General features: G+C 41.5%; 1 protein-coding gene across 1 annotated transcript in view; it reads right to left on the bottom strand.

Moving 5' to 3' along the window:
• The window catches only part of CDH18 (cadherin 18), a 1,183,629-nt gene that overhangs the window by 120,326 nt on the left and 1,038,439 nt on the right, over window positions 1-24,864 (bottom strand). The window contains exon 8 of the mRNA XM_075314869.1: window positions 17,650-17,786. Within this exon, the coding sequence (XP_075170984.1) occupies window positions 17,650-17,786 (137 nt within the window). The remainder of the gene's footprint in view (window positions 1-17,649; window positions 17,787-24,864) is intronic.

Below are 24,864 nucleotides of genomic sequence, written 5' to 3'. Positions count from 1 at the left end.
GTTCGGGCACAGGACACAAACGCATGGTAGCCAGGACACATGACAGGGTGCTGAATCTATTCACAGAACATACTAGCATAATAGATGCTTGGCGAAACTCACACCCGGCAGACCGAGAGTACACTAATTTCTGCCACGTCCATAGCACATGGTCCAGAATAGATTATTTTCTACTAACACAGGGTCTACTCAACAAAATGAGGAGGATCGACATACAAGATCTGGTGATATCAGATCACGCCCCATTACTCCTAGACCTAAAAGAAACCTACCCCAAGGGAACAGACATACTGTGGAGATTCCCTTCACACTTAGCCCAAGACGAGAACTTCCAAAAACTGGTGAAAATGTGGTGGCAGGAATATATATGGGATAATAAGGAGCATGAGGAGAACTCCCATTTATACTGGGACGCAGCTAAGGCAGTACTAAGGGGAAGAATAATGGGATATGTGAAAGCATTGCGAAACAAAACAACTAAAGCATACACTGAAGCCAGCAGAAGGACCAGAGAAGCATACACAAACTACATTAATAATCCATCTATTGGTAATAGGAACAAGTGGATAAAAGAGAAAGCAGAATTTCACTTACTTGTGGGTGGACAGGGCAGAGAGGATGAGAGGCCAGAGAATTGCATCACATTATTTTAGATTCGGGAACAAGGCAGGTTCGCTTCTGGCACGAATGGCAAAGGGAATAACTCCTTTAACATCCATAACTCATTTGAGGGACCCATCTGGGGCTAGCCACAATAACCCAAAGAAAGTCAATGACATATTTGGAGAATTCTACAAAATTTGTATGAACAAGGGCCAGCAAATGACACAGAAGGAGGCAACTTCCTAAACAATCTGTCATTACCCACAATTACAGAATCGGACAGGGAAATGTTAAATGCCCCAATAAAAGAGGAGGAAGTGAGAAAAGTTGTGAAAAACCTTAAAAATAACAAGGCCCCAGGCCCCGATGGAATGACGGGGGAATTTTATAAAATACTATAGGAAGATGTTATGCCCACTTTAGTAAAAGTTTTCAACTACACTCTCCAAAGTAAAATTTTACTACAGTCTGGCCATATGGCGTATATAAAGGTAATAAACAAACAAGGAAAAGACCCCTCGGACCCTTCATCATACAGGCCCATATCGCTGATAAATCAAGACATTAAAATAATCTCTAAGATCCTGGCAGACCGGCTAGCATTGATCCTCCCATCGATAGTAGGACCGCATCAAGTGGGGTTCGTTAGAAATAGGTCAGCAGTATTCAACATTTGCACAGTACTGGCGGTACTAAATGGAACAAAAAGACCGGGCCTGATAAAGGGGAACCCTGCGTTATTGGCCTTAGACGCGGAAAAGGCCTTTGACAATGTAAATTGGCATTGGTTAAAGCTAGTATTAGATAAATTTCTCATAATGGGTACTTTTCGGAACTATATGGAGGCACTTTACGCTACGCCTAAAGCTAGAACTTCCACAATGGGCTTTCTGTCAAAATCGTTTCAGCTATAGAAGGGGACTGGGCAGGGATGCCCCCTGTCCCCTCTTCTGTTTGACTTGGCCCTTGAACCACTAGCCCAATACTTAATAAAATCAGAAGATTTCTCAGGAATCAAGGTGGGGAACAGTGAGATAAAACTAACCTGCTTTGCAGACGATATGCTTTTATTTATGTCAGACCCAGACAACCATCTGAAGAACATAATAGACAAACTGGCGTACTTTGGCTCCTTTTCAAGCTACAGGATAAATATCAGTAAAAGTCAGATTCTATATTTGACACCCCTGGGAAATAGGCAAGGTGAGGGGATAGAAGTAGCCATAGTCCCCCATTACATCACTTATTTAGGAATTAAAATAGGCAGAGAGTCAGTGTCATTATATAGACTTACCTATCCACACCTAATTGAAAAAATAACTAAAGAGCTAGACAGGCGGAAAAATCTTTCCCTGTCCCTGTTTGGCAGAGCACATCTGATAAAGATAATCAGCTTCTCCCGCTTGCTCTATCCTCTACAAACTATTCCCTTACTGCTGAAACACACCGATATCAACAAGTTGCAAAAAGCATTTGTACAATTTTTATGGCAGGGAAAGAGACCAAGAGTATCCTACTCAAAGCTGTGTCTACAGAAAAAAGATGGTGGGGTACAAATGCCCATGATTAGATTGTACAACTTAGCGGCACTTGCCAGACATATAAAAGACTGGAACTTCAAAACAGAAGGAATGGCGGCAACTCACTGATCGATATGAACTGGCAAATTTATTGCACAAACCGCAACATATTTACAGCAAACACGGTTTTAAGTAACAACTAGAAGCAAAATAAATGTTGTGCTTTCACAATAAATCCCTCTTAGTAGGGGCAGTATTATATCTCTATTTTGAAGAGGGAGCAGGGGCATATGATAAATTTTTGTATTTTTCTTGTTACCCATCTCTTTGCTCTATGTCTGTTTCATTTATTTAATTCTGACGAATTGTGTGAAAATGTAGGCAGTATTCCTGCGCTGTTGCTATCTGGTATCAGCTAATTAGCTTTTTAGATGCACCTGTCAGACTCCTCCATAAGAGGGAGGTTTAACTGGCATTGTTAGTTCGGACCTGTGGAAGCACCCGTGTGGTGCGAAACGGCCGTCGTCCGGCGCTCCTGCACTCCCCCCCCTCCCCGTGTTTGCTGTAATTATGTTGCGGTTTGTGCAATAAATTTGCCAGTTCATATCGATCAGTGAGTTGCCGCCATTCCTTCTGTTTTGAAGTTCTTTTTTGGATTCTCACCTGTTGGCAGAGCACCACAGAGATCGGCTGGAGGTCCGCGTTCCACGAGAAAACCACAACCAGTGAGTACACACCTGGGCTTGCAGTGCCTGGCTTTCTTTCCTTTTGACTATTTGTTTGGACTTTGGCTTGGCTATAGAGCACGCAGCCCACTATAAGAAAATAAGGTGTGCACCATACATTCGTAATGGAAGTCGTGGATTCTGATATCACGGACCTTGATAATACCAATATTTTTTCGGGGAGGGAGGATGCAGTAGCGTTTTTTACTTGCTGCAACAGCGCTACTGATACAGAAGTAGTAGGCAATAAGAGCCTTGAAACGAAGATAGGAAATTTGGCAGAGAAGGAGATGGGTTTGTTCTGGACTGTGCAATCGTTGAGAGCCTATACTGACTGCCAGAGGGTACCTAGAGGACTTCGGGTCCTAAAAAATATCTCATTTTATCAAGAGGATGCAGCCTTTGTGTCTGAATGGGAACAAGTTCAACAGGAGTGTTCACTGCGGTTTTTGAACCTGGTGTTAAAAAAGAATGAGTCTGAACATGTCTTAATTACTGAAGAACGTTTGAGACTCCGCAGGGAATTGGAAAGCAGACTGTCTAAGGAGGACTGGACATTATTTTTAAAAAAATTAGATAAACTAATCCCTTTACAAAATCAAATAAAGGAGAGGAAGCGGGAGAAATTTCTGCGGGATAAGTCTGATTATGAATCACAAAAGGTTTTTTCATGGAAGAAAACACCAAGGAATTTTCCTGCTATGTTTAATTATAATAATAAAAAATCTAAAAAAAGGTCATTTAAACAAAATCATAATGAAAGAAGGAACGCCTGGACGACCGATTCGGATTCGAGTGGGGTTGAGGATTTACCACCCCCTAAAAGAAAAGCAAATATGGCCCCCACAACTAGCACCTCCGGAGTGGCCCCTTTGGAAAAAGGACAAGGAGAGGAAGGGGCAGGAAGAAACCCTTTCTCGGACGGAAAAACAGGTGTCCTGGAGAGAATAGAAACCTGTATGGTTAAAGAAAATACCATCTGGAATCTTTCCTTCCATGTTTTGGACACTCATATGATGGATGTACTGAATAAAGGACTGAACTATTGTATACCGGAGACCTTTAATTTTTCTGATTTTCAAATTGATCTTTTTAAAAGCTGCCGTAAAATGCACTTGGCCAAGTTTTATAACAATAAGAGCGAATCCTATCCAAAAATAATTCAAGGGGAAAACCCCATAACGATTGGCCCATTAGGTTTTTTGGCCCAAAAAGTGCATTTGGGGACATCGGTAAAGACGCACTATTGTTAGCTGAGCTTGATAGTGAAAATTCTGAAACTCCTGTTAACAACAATGGAGCTGAGCATAGTAATCTGTTGTTCAGGGGAGGTATAAAATCTTCCTTTATCCCCCCGACTGCACCTGGCAACGCAATAGATCTGTTCCAAAATCTAGTAAATAAGGATATAGAGGCATTAAAATACCCCGAGGCTCAAAAGAATTTCACCTGTGCAGAAGAAAAAGCACTAAAAACTATTCAATCTTGGGATGACATTGTCATCCGCAAGCCTGATAAAGGAGGAGGCACTGTTCTCTGGCCTAAGAAATTGTACATAGAGGAGGCAAACAGGCAGTTAGAGGATTCTGCTGCATATAAAAAAATCACATTTGATCCCACGAATAGTTACAAGGAAAAACTTCGTTCATTCCTGAATAAAAAAGTGGCAAGTGGCTTTCTATCCAGCAGAATGGCCGAAAGGCTATTACCCCAGTATCCGCATAAGCCACATTGGTATTGTCTACCTAAAATTCATAAGCATAGTGAAAATCCACCAGGGCGCCCTATAGTCTCGGGCATAGGCTCTGTGTTTGAGCCTCTGTCAGAGTATATAGATTGGCTCCTCCATCCATTGCTATGTAGAATACCATCTTATGTCAGAGATACCGGCATGTTTGTCTCCATCCTGGACACTTTCGAATGGCAGGAGGGCTTTGACCTAGCTTCTATTGATATAGAAAGCCTATACACTAGAATACCCCAGGACCTGGGGGTCCAGATTATTAAACAGCTAACTATTGACCTGGGTGTAGAGTGTAACATGGCTTGCTTTATAGAAGAAGCATTAGATCTCATTTTGAAGCACAATTCTTTTAAATTCGGGGAGCAATGGTACCAACAATGCGGGGGTACCACGATGGGTACCCCCGTAGCATGTTCATTTGCAAACTTGTTTTTGGCCTCAATGGAGGACACACTGATTTACAGCACTACTAATCCTTTTCTTAGGCATATAAAGAAATATCTTAGGTATGTGGACGATATCTTTTTGGTCTGGGATGGATCAGAGTCAGACTTTCAGGACTTTGTTAAATTCTTAAATGAAACCAATATCCACAATATGAGGTTCACTCATGTATTTGGTGGTGCAGTGCTTGAGTTCTTGGACATGAGGCTTACATTAGAAAATGGTGAATTAACGCGGGAGGTGTTTAGGAAGCCCACAGCCAGGAACTCACTACTGCACTACGAGAGCTACCATCCATCCCATACCAAACAGTCTCTCCCATTTAGCCAATTTCTTCGCATTAAAAGAATTAATAATAACAAAATAAAATATGAAGAGCAGTGTGCTGATCTAGCAACTAGGTTGCAGAACAGAGGCTATCCCAGAACTGTTGTTGAGAAAGCCCGGCTTCGTTCTAATTCCAGACCCTTTGTGATTAACAGCGATAAAAAACAAAAAAAGATTGGGGAAGAGAATTGTGGTAGGTTTCTCTTTAGTTTCAAATTTGGCCCCATGGACAGCATCATCTGGTCCAGCATAAAAAGGCATTGGCATGTGATAGAGGAGGACCCTGATCTGTCCTCGAGAGCACAAAAGGGACCGTTGGTAACATATAGAAGGAGCAAAAATTTGGGGGACCTACTTGTTCAAAACAGATTAATTAACCATAAAGAAACATGGTTGGACTATGCCCAACCTGTGGGGAATTACAAATGTGGGGACTGTAATTTTTGCTCCTTCCATTTAACAGCAAAAGTCCTAAGAATTGAAGATAGCAATTTTACCATCAGGCATTTCATTTCTTGTAAGACCAAATATGTTGTATACGTGATATTCTGCCCTTGCTCCTACTTCTATATAGGGAAAACTATACGGTGCTTATATGTACGTTTTAGGGAACATTATAATTCCATCTTAAAAGGTAAAGGGTCCCCCAAACTAATTAAACATATTAGAGAACATCATAAAGGGAATCTGGACGTTCTATCCTTTGCAGGTGTTTTTAGGATTATCCCATTGGGAGGAGGAGGTGACACCCACAAGCGACTGTTGCAGAGAGAGTCTCGACTCATTATGGATGTCAAGGCATTGGGCCCTTTGGGACTCAATGACCGTAATGACATGTCCGTTTTCTTATAACGGTCATTGAGTAGTGTTGCTCCAATGATGAGGGTATATACATATTTTTTTTTTCCCCCCTAGCGGAGAAATAAAGAGAATTGCAATAGTGGTGGGACAAGGCAATTTTTACATTCATACCGCTTCTGGGTGGCCAGTTCCCCTCCCTTGGTGTATAAAAATATTTATTTTTTTTTTTTTTTGGAAAAGAATTTTTTGAGAAAAATTGAGTAAAAAAAACAAAGCACTAATAATAATTTCATAGAAGATGTATAAATATACTTATTGTTTAGAATAAGTCTGGTTTGAGGATTCGATTGTGATCGTATATCCACAGTCTGCTACCTCGCAATTCTCCAGTACAGTTTCTCCGTGCTTCACCTGCTTGAAAATCGTTTTGGTTTAAGCTTGGGATGCATAAAGTCTTGCAGCTCCACGTACCCTGCAATTTCTAAAAAGGCAGTCTCCTTTTTTTCTCCTTTTTTTTCTTCTTTTTTTTTTCTCCTCGCCTGGGTCCCTGTTAGCATGAGGCTGCATGAAAAAACAGCGCCCCCGTTTTGGAGATGGTGCAGTTCCTTTTTGAAAAAAGAGGGCTCTATTCCTAATAAGATATATATTTATCTAAGGTTTTTTGCATGAGGGCAGTTTTGCCTCTCTTTCCCTCTTTTTTGTACAGCGGAACATGCCCGTTTACTTATAAGAATCTGCATCCCCTCATCATAGAGTATTTAATAAATTAAAAATAAAAAATAATGACAAAAATAAGTAACAACTAGAAGCAAAATAAATGTTGTGCTTTCACAATAAATCCTTCTTAGTAGGGGCAGTATTATATCTCTATTTTGAAGAGGGAGCAGGGGCATATGATAAATGTTTTGTATTTTTCTTGTTACCCATCTCTTTGCTCTATTTCTGTTTCATTTATTTAATTCTGACGAATTGTGTGAAAATGTAGGCAGTATTCCTGCGCTGTTGCTATCTGGTATCAGCTAATTAGCTTTTTAGATGCACCTGTCAGACTCCTCCATAAGAGGGAGGTTTAACTGGCATTGTTAGTTTGGACCTGTGGAAGCACCCGTGTGGTGCGAAACGGCCGTCGTCCGGCGCTCCTGCACTCCCCCCCCTCCCCGTGTTTGCTGTAATTATGTTGCGGTTTGTGCAATAAATTTGCCAGTTCATATCGATCAGTGAGTTGCCGCCATTCCTTCTGTTTTGAAGTTCTTTTTTGGATTCTCACCTGTTGGCAGAGCACCACAGAGATCGGCTGGAGGTCCGCGTTCCACGAGAAAACCACAACCAGTGAGTACACACCTGGGCTTGCAGTGCCTGGCTTTCTTTCCTTTTGAATATAAAAGACTGGATCAATGGGACAACCTTCTTTTCTAACGTTCAGCTGAAGAGGGAGCTAACAAGCCCTTTTAAACTTGGTAGCGGTATTACATATGAAGCTAGATAAAATACCAACGTACGTGAAACAGAGCTGTTTAATAAAAGACACGGTGGGGGCCTGGAGAGCACTGAGAAAACTGTATAGACTCCCTTATTGTCTTTCAAAATTTACCCCGTTGTGGGAGGATCCAAATTTTATTCAAGGGTCTCAAAACAAATTATTTCAAGGATGGAAGCAGAGGGGGATACGGAGGTTGTGTGATTTACTGAAAACAGAGGAGGGGAGAGTTCTGAGCTGGGCGGAGGTATCGGAAAAATTTAACATGGAAAATCACCATTACCTACAATATTTACAAATAACCACACATTACACATCAGTGGTAAAAGAGGTCGGGAAGGCTGAGAAGAAGGGGAGTTTTGATGTATTGATTGGTCAGGGAGCGGGACATGAATCCCTTTCGATCATATACCAATGATTGAGAGATCAAGTACAGGGCCCCTGGAAAGAGCAAATATTTAAAACCTGGGAGACTGCTCTAGGCGATCCGGACATCTATGATAAAATTCTAAGGGGGTTGGAATCTGTTAAAAAAGTAATGATAAACGAACAATGGAGGGAGATGCAATTTAAGCTAGTACACAACGCAACATATGCCTTTAATATAATAATATAGCAGCTCACCAGTGCATTTCTTGGACCATTGCCCTAAATGTGGACTCCATAAAGCAAAACTGCAAAACTGTTTCACTGCATATGGGAATGCCCACAGGTGAGGGGGGTATGGGAGAAAGCGGTGGCGTACATATTGAGGATTTGGAAAGTAGTTATACCCGTCACCCCTCAGGCCTGTCTGTTTCACTGTATAGAAGCCCCTACGGAAACTGACAGAGCAAGTGCTGACATTCCAGGTGTAATACACATAGTATTGCTTGTAGTCAAGAAATGCCTACTTAGGAATTAGCTGATAAGACAGACACCGAGAAATACAGAAATAGTTGATACCCTAAAAACAATAATGATGTACGACAAACTGGATTCAGAGAAACATAAGGAGAAGTCCACTAAAAGATTCTTCAAAAAGTGGAGAGCATTTATTGAGCAAAGCTTCACACAGACGGAAATCACCCAGCTAATTAAATCATTTGAACACACGTCTTGGTATTGTGTGGAAGACACTGCAGGGACACTAGGGACACTGAAGGTAGGGAGCATCCAAAGGACCTACTGAATTGAATAAATATGTTAGTTTGTTAAGTTAAAGTAAATTATTGTTAAGATAATTCTATGGAGATGAAATTGTTGTGACAATGAAAAAGAAAATGATGTAACAGAAGCATTGTACGATCCGGAGAAATTTTATGGAATGTAACAACTAGAGATGAGCGAACTGGTCCCGGTTCGGCTCGAGGCCGGTTCGCCGAACGGGGGTCCCGTTCGAGTTCGGTTCGTCGAACGTTCGACGAACCGAACTCGAACGTATAGGCTAGAATGGGAGGCAATCACAAACACATAAAAATGCATGATAAATGTACACAAACAGTTAATAAACATTGCCATAACACTTACCGGTCCTCGCGATCCCTTCTGCACTCTGTCTCCTGCCGCTATTCCATCCGATGATCGCTGAATCCTCCCGGTGACCTGCACTGCCAGCAGAGATGCAGGACCTATCGTGACGTCAAAATAGCCATGTGACCAGTCATGTGGCTATTATCTCATTGGCTACAGACTGGTCACATGACTATGACACGTCATGTAGGACCTGCGAGTGCATCTCTCCGGTACACGGTGCACATATGTGTATCGCCGTGTACCGGCGACATGCTCTAGCACACGGTCGACTCCCTGTTCCGTTAGGGACCGGCTGACACAGCCGGTCATTAACGGAGATCACCGTTGCCATAGCAACGCAGTTAGCGGTGACGTCACCGCTAACCGCGGGTCCGAGAGCACCGTTGCTATGGTAACGCGTCTGTCAGCGTTACCGCTAGCAGCCAGCAGTAATCACTCACGGAGTGAAGGCTGCACGCTGCTTCCCGATTGTAGTGATGATTGTAGTGAGGATGGAGGTTCCACAGCCCCAAGTGATGAGCTGGTGAATCTCATCCTTCCTCACTACAATCGTCACTACTACTACACTAGTGATGATTGTAGTGAGGATGGAGGTTCCCCAGCCCCAAGTGATGAGCTGGTGAATCTCATCCTCACTACAATCGTCACTACTACTACACTAGAAAGAAAGAAGACAGAAGAGCAGGATCGTGGAGGGCTGACAGGGGGTAATAAAGATGGAGTCTCTAATGTGTCTGTGTATTTATTTCTATTAAAGTATTTTTTCTCTGTGTGGTGTCTTTTTTTTAACCCTTTATTGGAGATTCTTAATGGCCGGGTCAAACGTGCCTGACATTAAGAATCTCTGGCTTAATACTGGCTGGTAAAACAAAGCCAGTATTAACTCATGATTACCCAACAAGCCACCCGGCTCCAGGGTTGTTGGAAGAGTTGGATACAGCGCCAGATGATGGCGCTTCTATGAGAGCGCCATTTTCTGGGACGGCTGCGGACTGAAATCCGCAGCAGAGGCGCCCACAAACCTCGGGCTAACCTGTGCTGCGGATTCCAATCCCCAGCTGCCTAGTTGTACCCGGCTGGACACAAAAATGGGGCGAAGCCCACGTCATTTGTTTTTTAATTATTTCATGAAATAAGTGAAATAATTAAAAAAAACGGGCTTCCCTATATTTTTGGTTCCCAGCCGGGTACAAATAGGCAACTGGGGGTTGGAGGCAGCCCGTGGCTGCCAGCTGTACCTGGCTAGCATACAAAAATATGGAGAAGCCCAGGTCATTTTTTTGGTGGGCAAAAAACTTCTGCATACAGTCCTGGATGGAGTATGCTGAGCCTTGCAGTTCTGCAGCTGCTGTCTGCTCTTCTCCATACAGACAGACAGCAGCTGCAGAACTACAAGGCTCAGCATACTCCATCCAGGACTGTATGCAGAAGTTTTTTGCCCCCTGAAAAAATTATGTGGGCTTCGCCATATTTTTGTATGCTAGCCAGGTACAGCAGGCAGGTACGGCTGCCCCCAACCCCCAGTTGCCTATTTGTACCCGGCTGGGAACCAAAAATAAAGGGAAGCCCTTTTTTTATTATTTCATGAATTTCATGAAATAATTAGAAAACAAATGACGTAGGCTTTGCCCCATTTTTGTGTCCAGCCAGGTACAACGAGGCAGCTGGGGATTGGAATCCGCACCACAGGTTGGCCTGAGCTTTCTGGGCCCCACTGCTGCGAATTGCAGTCTGCAGCCACCTCAGAAAATGGCATTTTCATAGAAGCGCCATCTTCTGGCGCTGTATCCAACTCTTCCAGCACCTGCCTGCTATACCTGGCTAGCATACAAAAATATGGCGAAGCTCACGTCCTTTTTTTGTAGTTTTTTGGCAAAAAAAATAAAAAATGCTTCCCTGGATTTTCCATTGCCAGTGAAGGTAACACCAAGCAGTGGGGGTTAGCAGCCAGTAGCTGCTTGGATTACCCTTAGCTAGCAATACAAAAAATGCAGCGGGAGCCCATATATATTTTTTTTAATTATTTATTTAAATAACTAAAAATAAAATGGGCTTCCCTGTATTTTGATTGCTGGACATCACAGTGCTGTAAAAATAAATCTTTAAAAAAATGACGTAGCGCTCCGCGGTATTTTTGATTCTCAGCGCAGATAAAGCAGACAGCTATGGGTTGCCACCCCCATCTGCCTGCCGTTACCTTGGTTGGCAATCAAAATACAGGGAAGCCCATTAATTTTTTCTATTTAAAAAATAGTTAAAAAAAAAAAATGACGTTGGGTCCCCCCATTTTTGATAGCCAGCTAGGGTAAAGCAGACGGCTGTAGCCTGAAAACCACAGCTGGCAGCTTTACCGTGGTTGGGGATCCAATGTGGAGGTCCCCTCAGGCTCTTTTTTATAATTATTTTATAAATATTAATAATTACACAATAAAAGTAGGGTCCCCCCCAAATTGGATCACCAGCCAAGGTAAAGCGGACAGCTGTGGTCTGGTATTCTCAGGGTGGGAAGGTCCATAGTTATTGGGCCTTCACAGCCTAAAAATAGCAGGCCGCAGGCACCCCAGACGTGGCGCATCCACTAGATGCGCCAATCCTGGCGCTTCACCCCAGCTCATCCCGTGCCCTGGTGCAGTGGCAAACGGGGTAATAAATTGGGTTGATACTAGCTGTATAGTCACCTGAGATCAAGCCCAGCAGTTTGTGATGTCATGGCGTCTATTAGATACCCAACATCATAAACTGTCAGTACTAACAAAAACAAAAAATCGACAAAAGAAATTTATTTGAAAAAACAGTCCCCAAAACCTTTCCTCTTTCACCAATTTATTGTAAGAAAAAAAATAAAGGGGTCCCACGACGACTCTGGACCGTCTATAATATGGGGGGGAGACACTCAGGGAACGTATCCCCCATTTTCTAGGAGTGCGGACCCTTCATGTGAGGAGTGTGGGTGCAATGAATCTGCACTCACTCTCCCCGGGTCCACAGCAGCAGAGTCCATGTCGTAATGGTTGCTACCAAAGCTGCAATGCCCTGCTCATGAGGTAAGGGCATGCCTAATCAGGAGAACTACTGTAGAGGAAACTCTGCTCACTGGTATATAGGTGCTCAGAGGTAATAATAGATAAAATTAGTGAGTAACCTCGGCACTCTAAATCTCCCAGACTAAGTCAGTAAGTCACAATGGATAGTAATGCAAAATCACTCTTTATTGGTCCATATTAAGAAAAAAAAAATTTTCATAAGCATATATGTTTTTGTCCAAAACAAGTTACAAGTGACGTTTCGGCCTGAGCCTTCGTCAGATTGGACTTATCTGCATGTAATCATGAAAAATGACAATAATCAGTATCACATAAGAGTGAGAGAACAATAACATAAACTCGAACAATGTAGAGGTACAATTGGGATGCAGCAAAAAAATTGCAACACAGCAAGAAATGAAACACATGATACAAATGTCATAATACAGTACAAGGACAATATAGTAATGGCAAATATGGGGTCAGAGTACACTTAGACAGCTCTGGTACGAAAGAGATGTCAATCATAAAGTAACATGTGCAGTAGGTGTAGAGCTACAGTATGCATGGCAGAGCTAATGGGTAGACCGACCATAGGAAAAGAACGGAGAAAAAGTGGAGAAAAAGTGGAGAAAAAGTGGAGCATAAGAGGAGAAAAAGTGGAGAAAAAGTGGAGAAAAAGTGGAGAAAAAGTGGAGCATAAGAGGAGAAAAAGTGGAGAAAAAAGTGGAGAAAAAGTGGAGCATAAGAGGAGAAAAAGTGGAGAAAAAGTGGAGCATAAGAGGAGCATAAGAGGAGAAAAAGTGGAGAAAAAAGTGGAGAAAAAAGTGGAGAAAAAGTGGAGCATAAGAGGAGAAAAAGTGGAGAAAAAGTGGAGAAAAAGTGGAGCATAAGAGGAGAAAAAGTGGAGCATAAGAGGAGAAAAAGTGGAGAAAAAAGTGGAGAAAAAGTGGAGAAAAAAGTGGAGAAAAAGTGGAGAAAAAGTGGAGAAAAAGTGGAGATTAAGAGGAAAAAAAGTGGAGAAAAAAGTGGAGAAAAAGTGGAGCATAAGAGGAGAAAAAGTGGAGAAAAAGTGGAGCTTAAGAGGAGAAAAAGTGGAGAAAAAGTGGAGAAAAAGTGGAGAAAAAGTGGAGAAAAAGTGGAGCATAAGAGGAGAAAAAGTGGAGAAAAAAGTGGAGAAAAAGTGGAGCATAAGAGGAGAAAAAGTGGAGAAAAAGTGGAGCATAAGAGGAGAAAAAGTGGAGAAAAAGTGGAGCATAAGAGGAGAAAAAGTGGAGAAAAAGTGGAGAAAAAGTGGAGCATAAGAGGAGAAAAAGTGGAGAAAAAGTGGAGAAAAAGTGGAGAAAAAGTGGAGAAAAAGTGGAGAAAAAGTGGAGAAAAAAATGGAGAAAAAGTGGAGAAAAAGTGGAGAAAAAGTGGAGATTAAGAGGAGAAAAAGTGGAGAAAAAGTGGAGCATAAGAGGAGAAAAAGTGGAGAAAAAGTGGAGCATAAGAGGAGAAAAAGTGGAGAAAAAGTGGAGCATAAGAGGAGAAAAAGTGGAGAAAAAGTGGAGCATAAGAGGAGAAAAAGTGGAGAAAAAGTGGAGCATAAGAGGAGAAAAAGTGGAGAAAAAGTGGAGCATAAGAGGAGAAAAAGTGGAGAAAAAGTGGAGAAAAAGTGGAGAAAAAGTGGAGCATAAGAGGAGAAAAAGTGGAGAAAAAGTGGAGAAAAAGTGGAGAAAAAGTGGAGAAAAAGTGGAGAAAAAGTGGAGAAAAAAATGGAGAAAAAGTGGAGAAAAAGTGGAGAAAAAGTGGAGAAAAAGTGGAGAAAAAGTGGAGAAAAAAATGGAGAAAAAGTGGAGAAAAAGTGGAGAAAAAGTGGAGATTAAGAGGAGAAAAAGTGGAGAAAAAGTGGAGCATAAGAGGAGAAAAAGTGGAGAAAAAAGTGGAGAAAAAAGTGGAGAAAAAAGTGGAGAAAAAGTGGAGAAAAAGTGGAGCACCCTTTGGTACCTTTCATGTGGCACTAAGGGGTGCTTAGCTTTGTATTTAGCCAAAAAAATGAAAAAAAATGACGTAGGGTTCCCCCTAGTTTTGTAGCCAGCTAGGGTAAAGCAGACGGCTGCAGCCTGCAGACCACAGCTGGCAACCTCACCTTGGCTGGTAATCCAAAACTGAGGGCACCCCACGCTGTTATTTTAAATTAAATAAATAATTTAAAAAAAAAACACGTAGGGGTCCCCCAAAATTGGATCACCAGCCAAGGTAAAGCAGACAGCTGGGGCCTGATATTCTCAGACTAGGGAGGTCCATGGTTACTGGAATCTCCCCAGCCTAAAAATAGCAGGCCGCAGCCGCCCCAGAAGTGGCGCATCCATTAGATGCGCCAATCCTGGTGCTTCGCACCAGCTCATCCCGCGCCCTGGTGCGGTGGCAAACGGGGTAATATATGGGGTTAATACCAGATGTGTAATGTCACCTGGCATCAAGCCCTGGGGTTGGTGAGGTCAGGCGTCTATCAGATACCCGACATCACCAACCCAGTCAGTAATAAAAAAAAATAGACGACAAACACATTTTTATTTGAAAAAACACTCCCCAAAACATTCCCTCTTTAACCAATTTATTAGATTGAAAAACAAATCCAGGTCTGCTGTAATCCAAGGGGTTGCCATGACGATCCACACTGTCCCAGTCAATGAAGAGCAGGATGTTCCCCATTGGCTGGGAGAGCAATGCAGTGACCTGAGCTAACATCAATGGGTCAGCCCAGGTCACTGCAGGGAGGTGACAAGTGCTGCTGTCAGCGAGGTACATTACCTGCGCTGATCTCCAGCACTGCCGACAGCACCTGTCACTGAGGTCAATGACCGGCGCCTTCACATCAAGTATCGCGAGAGGTCCGTGACGTCACCGCCAGTGTCAGTCTCGGGTCGGAAGCGATAGGTGATGTGACAAGCGGCGGCCATGGAGGACAGTGACAGCGCTGAGGTCAAGATGGCGGGACTTCATCACCGCAGGTAAGCCGAGCGGGGGGGGGGGTGAGAGTGTGTGTGTGTGAGCGTGTGTGTATATGTATGTATACGTGCCGCGGGCAGGAGGGGGCGGAGTGAGCTGAGCGGGAAGTGTGGGCTTCCTGCACGTAACTAAGATAAACATCGGGTTACTAACCAAAGCGCTTTGCTTGGATACCCGATGTTTATCTTGGTTACCAGCTTGTGGCAGGCTGCCAGCGATGGCTCCTGCACACTGTAGCTGGGAGGGGGGGGGGTTGTGCGTGAGTGAGAGTGTGTGTGTGTGTGTATATGTATGTATACATGCCGCGGGCAGGAGGGGGCGGAGTGAGCTGAGCGGGAAGTGTGGGCTTCCTGGACGTAACTAAGATAAACATCGGGTTACTAACCAAAGCGCTTTGCTTGGATACCCGATGTTTATCTTGGTTACCAGCTTGTGGCAGGCTGCCAGCGATGGCTCCTGCACACTGTAGCTGTAAAAAGCCCTGCTTTTTGCTGCTAGAACCGTTCTCGAACGTATCTAGAACTATCGAGCTTTTGCAAAAAGCTCGAGTTCTAGTTCGATCTCGAACAGCCCCAAAAATCACTCGAGCTTAGAACTGGAGAACCTCGAACCGCGAACCGCGCTCAACTCTAGTAACAACATGTTCTCTTGTTGATGATATGTGCTTGCTGACATCAAATAAAATATGTTTAAAAAAAAAATGTGAATAAATTAGCATCTTTACAAATATTAATTTGTAATTTATATATAAAAAACACACCTTTGAAACTTTTCCTCCATTATTTTAAAGAAAGTTTGTCAGAAGCTGTTTTGCTATATAATCTGAGAGCATCATAATATAGGGCAATAAATCCTGTTTTCATGTTATACATCCCTTACTGGGCTGCTTGGTGTAGCTTTTATAGGTTTCCTGTTATGTCTGATGTAGATATTGATATAAATGTAGCAGAGCTAATATCTCTGGGCTGCCCATAACCCCACCCACATCCCTGATTGGCAGTTTCTTACATTGCATTGTCAGGAAGTTACTAATTAGTGATAATCAGTGTTGGAAATGAAATTACACAGATTAGTCTGATTACTTTGCATGGGAGATTTAGGCAATGATATTCTGCTGATAATAAAACACTATTATAAAGAAAACACACAGCCTAATAAGTTGCACATTGCTATAATCAAGCTTTTACCTTATACTACGCTGATTAAATAGATAACACCTGTTTACAAATTCCCTTTACCTATAAATTGTATACAAATCTATACTAAACAAAAATATAAAAGCAAGACTCTTATTTTTGCATCAATTTTTCTTGAACTGAACTCAAAGATCTAAGACTTTTTCTATGTACAAAAAAGGTTTTTTTCTTCTCTAAAATATTGTTTCAAATTTTTCAAAATAACGTCAGAACTTCGTCGATTTTTTTTTTACTCAATAAATTGGTGCACGAGGGAGTGGCGGGGAATATTTATTCAAATAAATTATTTTTGTCCTGTGTGTGTTTTTTAACTCTACACTTGCCAGGTAAGTAATGGGGATGTTAGATTGATACCTCTCCATTAATAACCTCTGGGCTTGATGCCAGCTGTCAATTCACAGCTGACATCAATCTCAAAAGTATTACTCTGATTGTCACCACACTAGGGTAATAGGGAAGTTCTAGGCAAAGATCCAGAATTAGCACCACTTCTTGGGTAGTTGGGGGCTGACAAATAACTCCCAACCTGATAATATACCCCCAGCTATCTTCTTTACCTTGTCTGGTTATCAAAAATAGGGCAGAGCCTATGTCATTTTTTAAATTATTTAAATAGTTTTAAAAAATGAAGTGGTACCCCTTTATTTTTGATAACCAGCCAAGGTAAAGCTAAAAGCTGAGGTTTACCTCCCACAGTTGTCTGTTTTACCTGCGCTGGTTTTCAAACATAGGTGGGACCCCACATAGTTTGTTAAAAATGTAAACCCTATCCACAATTGCTTGAAGGGTAATTACCCTTATTTTGCTTCCTTTCGCAACCCCCTAGCCCTTACAATGACTATTTTACAGCACAGACGTTTGGGTCACCATTGATTTTTATGGAGTTTAGGTCCCAAACCAGACATTTAACTAAAGTAAGGCTACACTCGGCAAACCCATAATTCCCCAGGTCCGCTCCTCCCTACCTCTACCGACCATGAGAAAATTAGCTAAAAAAATGCAGGAGGAGGAGGAGGGGGGCAGACAAACTAGAAGATAAATAACTATAAGGCAACTTCACATTTAGATAGTCCGAATAAATACATCAAAATGGAGAAAATAAGTGTGTGCTACAAAGTTGTTACAAAAAAACTAATATCAAAAAGAAAAGCAAATACCAATTGTTTTTTTAAAAAAAATCTAGAGTTTTCTGTGTAACAGAATACATTACAAAATAGCATTCTTTTTCACAATCTCAAAATTTGTTTGTTCATTAATTATTTCAAATATTGGAGAAGTACCTATTTCTGATGCTGATACTGAAATATTGTACCAAGGTGTTTCTTCCCGGTCCAATCTTTTTGTAGTCCTAATTGCACCATGTTTTGAATCAATTTCAAAAATCTTCTCTTCTTGAGAATTATTATCCATGAAATACCTGTTAAAACAAAACAAAAACTAGTTCATTCTTTGTTCATTTAGAGAAAGAAGAAAATTGTTACTAATTGAAAGTTGAAAAAGATGAGAAGAGCAGAGAAGAAGCAGAAGAATAAATGGGTGGAAGGCAATATTAGTCAGGAGTATGGATGAATACTAGGATCACATTTAATACACTAACATTTATTTGCAATTCTATGCATCATTTTCAGTATGTGCTGCAGTACTAAAGTATTTCACTATAAAGTGCAAGCAATCTTATGATTACAAGTAAAAAAAATCAAAATATAAAATAATTTACCCACAAAAAATGTATAAAAAATTAAAATGCCAGAAATATTCGATTCTGTTCACCATATCTTAGTTGCAATACTGATCAAAACGTTATATGTAGAAAAAAATGATACATATAAGACCACAGCTTAAAAGAAAAAAATAGTCCTCACACAGTTCGATCAATGGAAAAAAAATAATTTGTTTCAAAATATGACAAAAATCATATTCATTTTGCAATATTCTTAATTTTGTTAAACTAATCGAATTCCTGAGGCTTGGAGACAAGCCATTGCCCAGGAAGTAAAGAAAGTGCTGGCACTTTTAGTTATTGAGGAGCCCTGGAGTGAATGGGCTAGTCCTATCATGCTGGTGCCCAAGCCTGATGTAACTATCCAGTTTTGTAATGATTTTCCCAAATTAAATGAGGTATCGAAATTCAATGCCTACCCCATGCGAAGAGTTGACAAACTTATAGAGAGATTAGGTTCAGCCAGATACATATCCACTATTGATTAACAAAAGGTTATTGGCAGATTCCCCTCACTGACTTGGCCAAAGAGAAAACTGCTTTTGTTACGCCACAGGGGCTATTCAAATACCGGGATATGCCATTTGGGTTACATGGAGCCCCAGCCACTTTCCAACAACTAATGGATAGTATCCTAAAGCCCCATGTCCAGTATACCTCCATGTACTTAGATGATATCATTATCTTTAGTGATGACTGGGAAAGTCATTTGTCAAAGGTACAAGCCGTCTTGGATTCCCTAAGGGCTGCCAATCCCAAGAAGTTTACGTTGGGGTTGGAAGAAGAACCTCAGGCTAAAAAAGAGAAGGCCATTCAGAATAGGCCTCAACCTGTCAACAAAAGACAGGACAGAGCCTTTTTGGGGATCGTTGGTTATTACTGGCGGTTCATCAATAATGTTGCTAGAATTGCGGTCCCATCCACAGATCTTACCAAGGAGTCAAAATCTGTCACAATTAAGTGGAACGCAGAAACAAAGGAAGCCTTTTTAACGGTTGAAAAAGATTTTGTGTGACCAACCAGTGTTGGTTACACTAAACTTTAATTGGGAGTTTATTGTCCAAACCGATGCTTCTGGTGTTGACCTCGGCACAGTGTTTTCACAAAAATGGACAGTGAGAAACACCTAGTGGGCTATCTAAGCAGAAAACTTACGGCGGCAGAAAAAAATACAGTCTGGTTGAGCGAGAAGCCTTGGCTGTGAAGTGAGCTCTGGAAACACTACGCTATTATTTAATAGGATGCCGATTTAGGCTATTGACAGATAATTCACCCCTGACATGGATGTCCCAGGTAAAAGAAGGCAATGTGCAGGTGACCCACTGATTTTTGGCATTATAGAAATTTACATATTCAGGGGAGCATGGTGCAGGCAAAACTCAAGGGAATGCAGATGCGCTGTCTAGAACGCACTGCTTGGTGAGTCATTGTGTCCGACCCCGCAGGCTTGAACAGAGGAGGGCGTTTGTGAAAAGCAGAGGGCAGAACAACTAGAGAAGAGGTATGTTTCCCCTTGGTTCATTTCATATGCCTCCATGTAGTGATTGTGGAGCGGTCAGCTTGTGCAAGTGGGCTGGGAGAAGCTGGGAAAGTCAGATCTGGCTCAGCAATTAGTTGCTGAAGTCTGTTGATTTTGGCATAGTTTGAGCCCAGTTTTTCCGAGAGTAATCAGTAGGAATGGCAGCAGGACTGGTTGCGTCCCTCTCCACAAACAGTTCAAGTTTGGATTCCTTACTGGATCAGGTGAAATAATCAGGAGGCATTCGGTGCAAGGAAGACTGCTGAGGAGAGCAGTCAAGGCTGATGACGGCTGATGCTGAGACTCCATACCTCCACTTGCTGTGCTGAGGAGCTGACACAGTAAGATATTACTGTTTGTTTATTGCACAGGTTTTATTTTGTAGTCTATACTTTTTAGAAACCTGCCACTTGCCTCTGTTACCTGTGACTCCATAGCCACTTGTTTAGGCATAAGCAAAGATCTCAGCTGAGCTATGTCTCACTATAATATATATATATATATATATATATATATATATATATATATATATATATATATATATATATGAATATATATATATATATATATACTGTATGTATATACACATTTTATATATATATATATACAGTGCCTATAAGTAGTATTCAAGCCCCTGCATATTTAGCAGGTTTACACATTCGGAATTAACTTGGCATTGTGACATTTGGACTGTAGATCAGCCTGGAAGTGTGAAATGCACTGCAGCAAAAAAGAATGTTATTTCTTTTTTTATTTTTTTTTTTAAATTGTGAAAAGTTTATTCAGAGGGTCATTTATTATTCAACCCCTCAAACCACAAGAATTCTGTTTGGTTCCCCTAAAATATTAAGAAGTATTTCAGGCACAAAGAACTATGAGCTTCACATGTTTGGATTAATTATCTCTTTTTCCAGCCTTTTCTGACTAATTAAGACCCTCCCCAAACTTGTGAACAGCACTCATACTTGGTCAACATGGGAGAGACAAAGGAGCATTCCAAGGCCATCAGAGACAAGATCGTGGAGGGTCACAAGGCTGGCAAGGAATACAAAACCCTTTCCAAGGAGTTGGGCCTACCTGTCTCCACTGTTGGGAGCATCATCCGGAAGTGGAAGGCTTATGGAACTACTGTTAGCATTCCACGGCCTGGACAGCCTTTGAAAGTTTCCACCCGTGCCGAGGCCAGGCTTGTCCGAAGAGTCAAGGCTAACCCAAGGACAACAAGGAAGGAGCTCCGGGAAGATCTCATGGCAGTGGGGACATTGGTTTCAGTCAATACCATAAGTAACGTACTCCACCGCAATGGTCTCCGTTCCAGACGAGCCCGTAAGGTACCTTTACTTTCAAAGCGTCATGTCAAGGTTCGTCTACAGTTTTCTCATGATCATTTGGAGGACTCTGAGACAGACTGGTTCAAGGTTCTCTGGTCTGATGAGACCAAGATCGAGATCAGAACGTGACATTTGGAGACTGGATGGCACTGCATACGACCCCAAGAATACCATCCCTACAGTCAAGCATGGTAGTGGCAGCATCATGCTGTGGGGCTTTTCTCAGCCAAGGGGCCTGGCCATCTGGTCTGCATCCATGGGAAGATGGATAGCACGGCCTACCTGGAGATTTTGGCCAAAAACCTCCGCTTCTCCATCAAGGATCTTAAGATGGGTCATCATTTCATCTTCCAACAAGACAACGACCCAAAGCACACAGCAAAGAAAACCAAGGCCTGGTTCAAGAGGGAAAAAATCAAGGTGTTGCAGTGGCCTACTCAGTCTCCTGACCTTAACCCAATTGAAAACTTGTGGAAGGAGCTCCTGATTAAAGTCCACATGAGACACCCAAAGAACCTAGATAACTTGGAGAAGATCTGCATGGAGGAGTGGGCCAAGATAACTCCAGAGACCTGTGCCGGCCTGATCAGGTCTTATAAAAGACGATTATTAGCTGTAATTGCAAACAAGGGTTATTCCACAAAATATTAAACCTAGGGGTTGAATAATAATTGACCCACACTTTTATGTTGAAAATTTATTAAAATTTAACTGAGCAACATAACTTGTTGGTTTGTAAGATTTATGCATCTGTTAATAAATCCTGCTCTTGTTTGAAGTTTGCAGGCTCTAACTTATTTGCATCTTATCAAACCTGCTAAATCTGCAGGGGGTTGAATACTACTTGTAGGCACTGTATATATATATATATATATATATATATATATATATATATATATATATACAGTGTGCTCACCCATATCCTGTCCACCGTCATTAACTTGAGAACGGCGGCAGCTATAGGCATAGATATTGCTATGATATGAAACCCATGACCCCGCCCCCTAAAACATTGAATGCTGGTCACGCATATGGCGCTCATTTAACTTTGATGCTGAAAGTGGCCACCATCAGCTGCAATGCACATCTGGACTCTGGACCTCATACTGTTTCTTGCTGCACGTTGCGCAATATGATAGGTGAAACATTTGCACAGGCATCTGTAACACGTTGTCGTAGGTCCTGCAATGCTGATGTAGGGGTCGCATACACCTGCTGGTTGATGTGTCCTCACAGAAAGAATTCCAATGGGGTCAGGTCAGGTGAGCATGGAGGCCACTTTACGTAGCCACCATACCCAATGACTTGTAGGAAGGTCTCCATGAGGTATTGCTTTATGTCCGCAGCCTTGTGAGTTTTATACTTTGTAATCATAGCATTTCTGTATGCAAGGTGTTGATTCGTATTGAATTGATAATTGCCTAAAACTTTGTAATTCACTTTTTTTCTCTATCTCGTTCCGTTTTTGAGATAAAAATGCTAACTCCGTTGTTTTCAACCAGGTGGCGCAATAGTTGGTTTCATTGAGTAGCGCATTGCTACTTTACTATACCTAGACACTGCTGCCGTTCTCAAGTTAATGGCAGTGGACAGGATATGGGTGGACACACTGTAAATGCACTGCATATGTGTGTCTGTGTGTGTGTGTGTTTTGGAGAGCCACACAAGTATCCAAATATTTTTATCTATGCTCAGATAGTGTGCCAGGACTACAGAATTATCATTGACTATCATATGCTGAAATTTCTATTTGTGGCAGGCCGCAGGGCCACAGATTTAACAAGCAATATTTTAATGCTGAAATTTCTATTTGTGCCAGGAACACAAGGTTATAAATTTGTATTTATCTGCAATGATATATACATATATATATATATATATATATATATATATATATACACACACACACACACACACACACACACACACACACACTATGTGCAGAATTATTAGGTGAATTAGTATTTTGATCACATGATCATTTTCATATATCTTGTCCTTCTCCAAGCTGTATAGGCTTGAGAGCCAACTACCAATTAAGTAAATCAGGTGATGTGCATCTCTGTAATGAGGACGGGTGTGGTGCAATGACATCAGCACCCTTATATAAGGTGTGCATAATTATTAGACAACTTCATTTCCTTTGGCAAAATGGATCAGAAGAGAGATTTGATGGGCTCTGAAGAGTCCAAAATTGTGAGATGTGTGAAGAAGCGTATTGGGCAAAAAAGGCACAAAATAACTGCTTATGAATTGAGGAAAATCAATTGTGAAGCTGCCAAGATGCCATTTGCCACCAGTTTGGCCATATTTCAGAGCTGCAACGTTACTGGAGTATCAAAAAGCACAAGCTGTGCCATACTCGGTAACATGGCTAAGGTAAAGAAGGCTGAAAAATTACAATCTTTGAACAAGAAACATAAGATAAAACGTCAAGACTGGGCCAAGAAATATCTTAAGACTGATTTTTCAAAGGTTTTATGGACTGATGAAATGAGAGTGACTCTTGTTGGGTCAGATGGAAGGGCCAGAGTCTGGACCAGTAAAGGGTAGAGAGCTCCACTCCGACTCAGACGCCAGCAAGGTGGGGGTGGGGTACTGGTATAGGCTGGTATCATCAAAGATGTACTTGTGGGACTTTTTCGGGTTGAGGATGGAGTGAAGCTCAACTCCCAGCCCTACTGCCAGTTTCTGGAAGACAACTTCTTCAAGCAGTGGTACAGGAAGAAGTCGGTATCGTTCAAAAAAACATGATTTTCATGCAGGACAATGCTCAATCACATACATCCAACTACTCCACAGCGTGGCTGGCCAGTAAAGGTCTAAGAGATGAAAAAATAGTGACATGGCCCTGTTGTTCCCCTGATCTGAACCCCATAGAGAACCTGTGGTCCCTCATAAAATGTAAGATCTACAGGGAGGGAAAACAGTACACCTCTCGGAACAGTGTCTGGGAGGTTGTGGTGGCTGCTGCACGCAATGTTGATCGTAAACAGATCAAGCAAGTGACAGAATCTATGGATGGTAGGCTGTTGAGTGTATTCATAAAGAAAGAAGGCTATATTGGTCACTAATTTTTTGGGGTTTTATTTTTGCATATCAGAAATGTTTATTTCTAAGTTTTGTGCAGTGATATTGGCTTACCTGGTGAAAATTAACAAGTGAGATGGGAATATATTTGGTTTTTATTAAGTTGCCTAATAATTCTGCACAGTAATAGTTACCTGCACAAACAAATATCCTCCTAAGATAGCCAAATCTAAAAAAAAAACACTCCAAGTTCCAAAAATATTAACTTTGATATTAATAAATTTTTTGGGTTGATTAAGAACTTAGTTGTCTATCAATAATAAAAAAAAATAAAAAAAATCCTCTAAACTACAAGTTGCCTAATAATTCTGCACACGGTGAATATATATATATATATATATATATATATATATATATATATATAAAACAAATGGAGAAAAAGACATGGATCGCACATCCCAAAAATACATTGATCTAAAAGCCGCTGGGCAAAAATTTAAATAGAATGTGAGGTTCTTAGTTACCATTCTGATCAGACTGTGGCCTGGAGCCTTGGGGGCTTTGCCTTGCAGCATGGGTGCTGTGAGGCACCGGGTCGCCTGCCCTGTTGGTGCTTTGTCGCTGCAGCAGTGGTTGGTGCACAGTGCCACACCACAAAGGCTTTGGATAGGGACCCACTCTAGAGGTTCGCCGTGACGTGGCAGTGGGCTTAATACAGTCTGATCAGAATAGTAACTAAGAACCTCACGTTCTATTTAAATTTTTGCCTGGCGGCTTTTAGATCAATGTATTTTTGGGATGTGCGATCCATGTCTTTTTCTCCATTTGTTATATATATATACATATATATATATATATATATAGTATGTCCATGAATTTGGACAACATCTATATT

Source organism: Anomaloglossus baeobatrachus, chromosome 6 (assembly GCF_048569485.1).
Source record: "Anomaloglossus baeobatrachus isolate aAnoBae1 chromosome 6, aAnoBae1.hap1, whole genome shotgun sequence".
Taxonomy (NCBI): Eukaryota; Metazoa; Chordata; class Amphibia; order Anura; family Aromobatidae; genus Anomaloglossus; species Anomaloglossus baeobatrachus.
The sequence above is the reverse complement of the archived record's forward strand: the minus strand, read 5'-3'. Positions and strand labels throughout refer to the sequence as shown.